The 9,895-nt window shown below is 44.7% G+C and overlaps 1 protein-coding gene across 1 annotated transcript; it reads right to left on the bottom strand.

Moving 5' to 3' along the window:
* Nucleotides 1-364: 364 nt before the first annotated feature.
* Nucleotides 365-9,594, bottom strand: chaf1b (chromatin assembly factor 1, subunit B). The gene is made up of 14 exons (XM_049023194.1): nt 9,337-9,594; nt 8,839-8,974; nt 8,420-8,552; nt 7,998-8,115; nt 7,643-7,746; nt 7,452-7,548; nt 7,291-7,375; nt 6,984-7,077; nt 6,701-6,770; nt 6,517-6,608; nt 6,177-6,333; nt 5,567-5,971; nt 2,413-2,501; nt 365-2,070 (listed from the first exon to the last, which is right to left on the bottom strand). The coding sequence occupies exons 1-14, from the start codon at nt 9,564-9,566 to the stop codon at nt 1,949-1,951; spliced, it is 1,932 nt and encodes a 643-aa protein (XP_048879151.1). The 5' UTR covers nt 9,567-9,594; the 3' UTR covers nt 365-1,948.
* Between the last annotated feature and the right edge of the window lie 301 nt (nt 9,595-9,895).

The raw sequence follows: 9,895 nt of genomic DNA, 5'->3' as shown, positions 1-9,895 counted from the left end.
AATTGACAATGGCTAACACTATTTCCTCATTCCGCTAGGGTGGAGGGGTCAAATCTAACCTCTGCTTTGTATGTGTGGTGTGTGGATGTACTATAGCACAAGGGCTTCCTCCCACCATATGATGTTAGGTTTACTGATGTTTTCTAAACTGTGTACATGTAGGTATACTGGTATCCTAACCAATTTGAACTGCAGCCTTCAACCGTATGCTGCTTGGGAAGGAAGCTGGGCAGGTGGATAATTCTTGTATTCTGCATATATGGACAAACCAGGATAATTATCTCTACCCAGCAGAAAACCCTATAGAACATTTTTTTTCATTATCACAGATTCTTGGACAAAAATGACAAGTAACTCATTCGGATTGGTTTAGGAAAAGTGGCTTTACTAAACATATTTGTAGCAGTGTACGTAGAGTAAAACCAGCAGGTTGAGTCTACTGGTTATGACAAGAATCCATCAGTTAATACTTATACAGTACAGAGGTTGTGGAAAACTCTCCGGTACACTCACAAGATTTGCTTAGTTCAGGGTAACCTAACATTTGCATAGTACAGTTGTTGAATTTTGCCACAAAATGGAAAACGAGTTAAATTAAAAACAAACCGCATAATAAGATAAAGGAGAAGCTGCCACGTTCCAGCCTAGGAGTTCTGTGTAAAGAAATCATTTGTGTTTAGAGCCCTAAAAATCCAAGCTGGCAGCTGCCCCTGTTTTTATTTCAAGAAATTGGTTTAATTTTCTTCTCTGAGGCACCTCAAGTAAACCTGTCCAAAGGTAAGTCTGGGCAAAGATTTAATACATATTGCAGTAGACTGTCAGCAAGGTCCTGTTTGATATTATCGACGTGGCAAGCAGATACATTTATTGCAACCGTTATAGATATAACGATTCCTTATCAATCTGTCACATTCTGAAGCTGCAGGTCTGATTGACATAGAGACATATGGATTGAGATGGGCAAGGCCCATTACATCCAAAGCAGTTTCATTTTTAAACCTTTAGCGTAGACACTTTAGAGCTGCATATTCCTGGAAAAACAACTGCATAAACAAAAATGGGGAGAATACACACAGGAAAAGGTAAAAAAGGAGTTCAGACTCAACTTCCAGTGCTGGGGGGGTATTATGAAAAGAAAAGCAATTTTTTTTGTTTAACCACACTCCTCATACTACAAACAACAATCACATACTAGGCACAAAACCTTGGCCTTAAGCTCAATGAAAAATGAAAAAAGACTGAAGACTCCCTTTACATGTTGTCTTTAACGTGGTCATGTACAGCTGCAGTGTTCAACAGATACCAGTGTGAACAAAGGGAAGCAACACCGAATAAGCACTGCCGCCCTTCGTTCAAATGGATGGACGATGCAGCATTGATGGGATAGTTCAGAGAAAAGTCCTCTCTCTCTCTCCACACTTTTAATTCTCAATGTTTCTTGTTTGTTCTGTAGGTGCTGGGATGCACAGTAAGTTTTGCTTGCTTTGTGTTTGCCTTTCTCGGAACTCCATGTTAAAGATGAGGCAAGTTGGGGGAGTTGCCTGTCTGAAGTGACAAGTGCTACAGCGACTGTAGCTACGTAGCAACACAGCTGAACAGCAAGACACCATGGGAACTGTGGAATCTACCAAAGTTGGAAGGCTCAGTGGAATGACTGATTCCTTGAAGACTTATGCCTATGTGCGTGTACACAAAGACAAACACAAAACTGGACAATATTACAGAGGACGGTGTTCCAAACATGGCTATGAACACACACTAGCGATGCATGTTAAAAACACACACAACTGCTCAGTCCCTCAGACTCCCAGGATTCTTTGCACAAGGTAGGAAAGATGTCATCACTGAACCAGGCATGTGTGGGTGAGTTTAAGTGATGGATGGGAAAAGCCAGGAAGTTCCAAAGAGAGTGACAATCTGTAGAAATTGCTGAAGATTCAAAAGGCTCCTACTGGGTTTGGGAGCTACCTGTATTCAAACCCATGGCCTCAGTGGGCCCCAGCCCATCTGTCTTGGTCCTCTTGGCTTCAGGGGGCTGGCATACTGGATCATTTGGAGGAGATGGCCTCTCTGGAATAGCACAGAACAGCACAGGATGTAATCAGTGCTGGTGGGCCCCAGCAGAGAGCTCAGCCTCTCCCATAGGGATCCAGAAATTCAGTTCTGGACCTGAAACACTTCATTTTCATCAGCTGACTGCATCACCACCTCAAGTGAGCGAGCTCTGTTATCCAGAGCACACACAACTAGCTCTTCTGTCTCACTACGTTTTCCGTTTGCGAAATAAAATGTTGATTAAGGTTTCATTAATGACTGATAAAACGGCACTTCCACATGGCAAAACGTGAAATTTGCAGGCTTTTGAAGAACTGGGTGAGAACCACCTTCTGCCCTGAAGGAGTGAGAACTGACCGTGCTTGGCCTTCTCCATGGAGGAGGGTACGGCAAAGGTCTGGGGCGAGGCAGGAGATCTTGTGGAAATAGGAGTCAGAGAAATCCGCCTATATGTTGGGGGAGAGAAGAAACAGGAAGAACGTGACTACAGCAAAAGATACATTTTAAACACTTTCTGGGGGAAAAAGAACGTACAACAGTTTCTGGGCCTGAATTTCGGCAAGGGATTACAGGTTTCATGCGCAATTTCAATCATTCCCACAAGTCCAGTACTTTATAGTAATGCAGGGAATTTCCACAAGACATCTAAATTAGCATAAATGAATAAATCGAATCAATACATCAATCTGAGCCTCCTGTCAGCCTAGTAACATGGGAAGTACGGGTAGAATGGACCACTGAAGCACAAATCTCCTCTGAAGAATAAAAAGAGCATTGAATCCAGAAAGATGAAATAACAGTGGTGTAGAGGATCCTCACAACGTATAAACAGGTGAAGCTGTGCAAAGATTAAGTTTCAGGCAAGTTGCCTTAAAATATATCCATGGCTAAAAATAAAGAGGAATGAGTTGTTCGGGTTACAGTATATATGGTACTCAATGTTACCACACATCAACATTATTTCAGCAGATTGCGTTTCATATACGGTAGCACTGAACAGCCAGGCGGAATCAAAGAATGCTATAGCTAAGGCAAAAACCTAAGGTCCATCAGAAATGCACCAAGCTGTTACAAGCACCCTTATGGATGACCTTAACAAGGCTGTCCTAAGAAGTCCACTGTACTCCTTAATACTGGAGTCAGACATAAGAGCCAAACAAATCTTCACATTTGTGGGGTACATGGCAATTTAAAAATTCCTCAGGAACTGAAATCATGGACAGAAATGCAGATGGTGCTGAAGTTGTGTCGTCAAGGAACAGTTGAATTAGCAGGAATGCACTGCACAGCTCGCCGTGGCTCGTGGTTGTGACGCAGCCAGTTCAGTGGGGGCAAACAAAGTTTTGGGATGATTAGAGAGCTTTGTGAGAAGCTTCATGAATTGCAGAAGCAACTGGATGAGCTTCAACTGAACTTTACTCAGGCCCACAGAGTGGGGTGGTCATCGATGTACAGTGCAGCGTCAACTGTGTGTTGATCATTGAAAGCTCTGGGAGACTGAACTGTGACAAAGCCAAGGGCCAGGTGACTTGTCAGTTCAACTTTGTGACCCTCTGTCAAGGGATGATGGATACAAGTACAGTATGCAAGTTTTCCTTCTCTCAAGGCATGAAACAGTTCAATTCATGGTTCAAGGTACCAAAGTAGAAAAGATGAACCAATGATCGTCCATTAAAATCCCGCCGACCAGAAATTCTTTGAGTACCACATTCTTAAATCAGCCTTTAATGATGCGCATTTGTTAGGTCCTAGACTGAAGAAATAGCCAGAAGCGGCAATGGATCTTTCATGGTTCAATGTTATGGAACCAAAAGAGGACCATAAAGCTGGAGTTCAGGATACTTAAGTGGGCCATGGTCTCCAATGGCTTCATTATCCTACCAAGAGTTCGTGGAGATTTAGTTGAATGAACGTAGGGATGTATTCATGGAAAGGCGAAAACGCCTAGCGATGCAAGCCTCGTGGAGGTCGAGTGAAAAGCACACCAAGCAGGATTAACCTGATGTGGATTTCAGAGCTTGAGCCTCCAAGAGCAGTTTAACACAAACTGAGCTACTGTCAAGTAGAAACAGACGAAAAGATAGAAGAGACAGATGATGATGAGGAAGGACAGAGAATGGAGTGGGCTTGTATTTCTTCTACTGCTGACCGATAAATCGTATTTTTAATCATCAGTGCGATATGAACATGCGCCACACTCACATTTCAAAAAACTGCGTGAATCGTGATAAGAAAAATCCATATATTTACAGCCCTCATGCATCCACACTCCACATGTGAACATTGGACCTATCAGGTGGAGGCGTCATGCGAAATCGTGTCCATCGTACAAATACCTTCCTCCTGTGACTTGTCGGCCAGCTGTCTGCATGTTGACACAATCGTGATGATGCAATCATGAGCTTCAAGTCACCCTACAAGTTCCCAGTTCAGCCTTACGGTGGCAGCAAGCATTTGTATCAGTAAAATATGTTCAAGAATATTGTTTAAAAAGTTGTGTTTTTAAGTATCATCAATCTAAATGATTTTTTATAAGTGACGTTTTACTGTGGATTAACCAACATGTTTTGTTACATTAACAACGTATATTTAGCTCAATGGTGGTACATTTTAAAATCGATTGTAACTGCATATTTATAAAATAAAAATTATATCCATAAATATTATGTTACTGACATGTTTATTAATAATGTATATTGAACTCTATATAACTATATATAATTGTATATAGCAACATTGATTATTACCATATATAAAATATTCAAAAAAGGTTTGAAAAAATGGTGTGTTTATTATTAAAAAAAGGTTTACATTTAGCTTGATAATATTACCATTGTTTTATTAATGTATATTCAGATCGATAGCCAAGTGCCTTAATGATTATAATGGAAGACATTAGTTTTTTCTAAATTTATATTTATTGATTTGCCTAAAAAAAATATCTGGGGGGGGGACAACTTATTTAAAAAGTTGATGTTTAGAAGAAAATATTTTAAAAGGTGCTGGGGAAATTAATTTCTTATAACTATTATGGTTATTTAAATTAATGTTGTTTAATTGGTTGGGTATTCATGTGCAATTTGTTAAAGTATTTATTTAATCCTTTTTTCAATGGACATAGGTTAATATATATTTAGGGTCCAAGTCAGCAGTGTACCTATTAAAGCAGAAAGGCATCAAGACTGAATTACTAATATGCACAATTCTATATTGCAAGTCATATCATTACAGTATTGAAGCATTATCGAATATTGCAGATTTTCCTCATATCGTGCAAACGTCATTTTTTTCTACGCAAATATTTAGGCCAGACTGTTAACTAAATTTTTCACGTGATGAGTAGAATTTCCTACGAAAGCACGTCTTTCTCCTTTAAGATGAGAAATAGTTCAGCTGATTGCCACAATCCTTAAGTCTAAGAAGTGATCAAGAGAGCAGCAACGGTAACCAAATATCTGCCCTGCGAAGAGCAAAGTGACGGCAAAGCAACACATTATTACAGGTGTCTCACCTGGGGGTGGGTGCTCCCTGCGGGGTGCTGGGGGCTTTGGGGGTGCTGGGTTTGCTCCAGCCCTCCAGTGTGTTCAGTGTGATTCTGCGGGGTTGTGGCTTGGTCTTCCCAAATGGAGGGTTTCTCCCTTCCTCATTGGCCCTAGTACTCAAGGGGGTGGAGCCTGGGTCCGACCCCAACAGGGAAGCAGGAGAGCTGCCTTCGGTCATAGTCATGCGGGGCACAGGGGATGCTGTCCTCACCGCAGATATCTTCTTGCTCTTCTTCTCGGGGACGGAGCCTGGAGTACAGAGCTCAAGCTGCGGACGTTCCTTCAGTGGCGTGCCTAGCTCCCCTGGGGAGAATGTGATAAAGGAGCAGTACCCATCTGTAGAGGAGATCGCCAAGATGGAGCCATCCCTGGACCTGGAGAACAAGCGAGAGAGAGACGTGAGGGAGATACTCATGAAAGATGAGAGAAAACCCAGAACGGAAAGAGGGACAAAAGGAATGAGAGAGCAGCAAACATTTTGAACCATGGTGCCATTTATAAAAAAAATAAAAAAAGTATTTCAGACAGCAGCCTCTCAGGTTTTCTACCAGAAGCCTGAGAGCTGCCAGTCAAACGCACCAGGTGAGGTCACTGAGCGTGTGGTAGTGGATGTTGGAGACGTAGCCAAAGGGCAGCCGGTGCTGGGTGTCGTACAGCAGGACCGAGTCCTCGGAAGCCACAGCGAACACCAGGCGGTACGGTAACGGGAAAGTGCTGGGCGGGGCTTGAGCAGAATCTGCAGGATTGGAAGCAAGATCACAGTCAATACAGCACCTTTAACAATGTGACCACGGGCACAGAGCGCAGGGGTGGAGTGCTTAAGCCAGGTATAGTCATGTCTGGGAGAGAAAGAAACTTCGTCAGATTTCCTCATTCAGTTATACACACGTCCCAGAAGCTGGTCCCGTCTGAGTCCTACCGTCTTCCTTCCTGGTTTTCAGCTCGAAATAAACGGGGCAGCAGCGGACAGCTAAGGTGGCCTTGGAAGGGCAGGGCAGGTGCGCGATGGGCCTGGGGGGGGACACAGCACAGGTCACACTGGCACTGCAAGTCATTCAATCTGCCGGAAGGGGGGGGCACTCAACCTTTTCTCGCACACGTACCTTTTGAAGCTCTTCCGAGAAAAGACATATGTGGTGTTGGTGACATTTTCACCAGCCTCCACGCAGCCAGCTGCATTATGGGAAGTGATATGACATTTTCTGTTTAGTCATGGGCACCCTCAATTACTATACAGGTACTAGGAACATCAGTACATGCACTATATATAACTATGAAACTATAGCGGCGTATGTATCACAGTTATCAGGGGTGAGGTCCAGCAGAACATAAATGCGATGGGAATATCATGCCAATACCCCCCCCCCCCCCAAAAACGAGAGACACCTGGAGCGAGCAAGAAGGAGCCATCAGGGGTGAAGGTGAGCCGGCGGAAAAACGACCGCATGCTGTCATCGTGAAACATTCGGTAGTTCTTCACCTGTGAATGAAAAGCTGGGCGTTTGAACATCAGAAGCACTCGTATGATGCCCTTCCGCCATCATCAAAGAACTAGGCCACATACTGCTGAACGACAGAGGAAAAGTCTAGAACTTCTCAGATTGATGAAAGACCCCTTTAGGTCAAACACTCCTTCACGATCACCATCCTGCAGAAAACCGTAGCAAAACGACAGCTGTCCCTACCCACTAACCTCTCCTTCAGCAGACCCTCCGGAGCACATCTTGCTGGTGTTACAGGTCTTCTTCCTGGTCTGAATGCTGTACACCCGCAACACCCTGAAAGCGACATACACAGAGGTCAGAACAGCACTGGGGAGAAAGACAACCATCATAGAGGGATACACCCACCTACCTGTCACAGCTGAGGGTGGTGATGTATTTTCCCAAGGGGTCCCAGGCCACTCCCTGTACGTAGCTCTTGTGATCATTGAAAATGTACATCTTCTGACCTGGATATATAGTACAGATGTGTCCATAAATCAAATGCCACATAATGCCAAGAGCCAAGAGGTGGGGTCTACGGCATACGACCGTGAAGCCTACCCTTCGTCACATCCCACATGATGGCAGTATTGTCCACGGAACCTGACACCAAGAAGTTACCATCGACGGCCCAGGAGATGTCATATACGTCTTCAATGTGACCCCTGAGGGTGAGAAACTATTTGATGTCCCACAATATCAGGTGCCCCGGTAAGCGGCTGTGAGGGAGGAGGTAGCCCTCCCATTCCCAAAAAAGACCCCACGTCCACACTGAAGACCCAGAAACAGAGCAGACACACTGGGGCGAGCAGCTGCTGCTGTAGCCTCAGCCCCGTTATCCTGATCTTTAATCCCCTGTTGGGTAACCACAGTGGGGCAGTCGCACCCCCCAACCACAACCCTCAACCTTCCTCACCGAAGCGTCTTCGCCACAGTCCAGCTCTCCTTGTTCAGCCGGGCATCTTCATCCTCCTGGAAGGTGGTCGGCTCCGGCTCCTTGCTGTCGTTCAACTTCCAGAGCAAGATGGCCGCATCTGGGGAGATAAAAGGGGCAGGAGTTATGCAGAGCACCTGCTGCTGGCACTACGAGTGTAAATTAGTTGATCAAGGCTCCAAACTCGGAGACTCAAGAGTTCTTTATTGTCGACACACTCATGTACAAGTACACAGAGTGCTGAAATACCCCGGGACTTCCTTTGGGTGCTACATATTAATACAAATACAATGGACATTAATGCTGATCTCAGCATCGCTATCAAAAAACAAACACATTCATTTCACTTATCCACTGGCTCCTGAATCCCAAGCCTTGGCTTTCTGCAACAATTAATGACCTACCATCACCACCCGACGCCAGCAGCTCAGAGCCGGGGGAGAATCGCACGACATTGACCGCCTTGGTGTGCCTGGCCAGGTTGGAAAGAAACTCCACAACCGTCTTCCCGTCTGACCCCGTCTCCGCTTTCCACATCTGAAATTGCAAGGATCTACATCACATTCTATAGCAGGGGTGTCAAACTCCAGTCCTGGAGGGCTGGAGCCCTGTGTAGTTTATTTCTTTCCCTGTTCCACCACAAATGATTCAGCTCAAGAGCTGTATGGTAATTAGCATAAGGAGTTGAATCAGGTGTGTTAAATGAGGAGGAACCCAAAAATGCATAGGCCTCTGGCCCCCCAGGACAGGAGTTTGACAGCCCTGTCCTATAGGAATGAGCGCATAGCAAAGCCCCTCACAAAAATCAGCGTGAAAGACTGACCCTCACTGTGCTGTCCACCCCCGCAGTGGCCAGCCGATGGATTCTGCCTTCAGCCCACTGCTGGAAGTCCATGCTGTACACAGGCTCTTTGTTGTGCCATGCAATCTCACAGGTGGTGACCTTCATGATGCTGCAGCTATGACATAAAGCCACACATGCTACAGGATAATATACAGCAGTCACACCAGCTGACATCTGTTCAGCCTTAACGTTAAGATAGAAATGAAACTGGGCGCGATAAACGAGACGTCTTCGTGAACTAGGTTAGAAATTACCGTGTTTTAAGACAAACATGACCCAATAATTCATTGAAAAAAAATTAACTCGTAACGCAGAGAAAAGTCAATGCAACCTAGATAAATTAGACCGCCCATAGTTCAGGGGGTACGCAGCAAATTAATCCAGCGGTGAAATACTACCATTTTAGGAAGCGCGTAACTTTATTGCTAACCTAAGTTTTGCTACTCTTGTTTAGTACAAAACAGTCAGCAAACTCACGCCTCTATACGCCGATTACAGGAAGACTTGATTATATCCGGCAGTCGGGATGAGAGCGTTGCGTTAACGCGTTTTTTTCTGATACGTCCACGGCTCCCGGTTTCTTGTTCTCCACTTTGTCCCGGTGCCGCTCGGCCGCTTCGCAAGATTTCCCGCGCTTGTTTTCGGCCGGGAGCTCCTCCTACTCCGACCGCTTCCGCTCGCGAGATAATCGACGTTTCCGGTATCATACGCGTTTCCTGTTAACTGGTTACGGTTTTCTGAGTAGTATCACAGTGGTGTGTATGGTTGCTTAGGAGGTTTCAGTGTTTCGTAATCCAGGGTCTCTATATATGTAATGTTTAACTGCGTAAGTAACTAAGAACCGGCTGTGGAATCCACCTATAATATTTTTGCCCCGACATTTTAAGTGTCTTGTAAGATCACTGTTCCCTTCTACCCAGATTCAACTAGCGTCTTTACAGGGCTGGCAGCTCTCACGCACCCGGCGTGACATCCATGTTTTCAGAGTCTCACACAAGAAATATTACAGCAAATCTATATTATTCCATTACAAACC

This window comes from Brienomyrus brachyistius, chromosome 1, assembly GCF_023856365.1.
Source record: "Brienomyrus brachyistius isolate T26 chromosome 1, BBRACH_0.4, whole genome shotgun sequence".
NCBI classification, from domain to species: domain Eukaryota; kingdom Metazoa; phylum Chordata; class Actinopteri; order Osteoglossiformes; family Mormyridae; genus Brienomyrus; species Brienomyrus brachyistius.
Note: the sequence above shows the minus strand (reverse complement) of the source record. Positions and strands in the feature narration are given on the sequence as shown.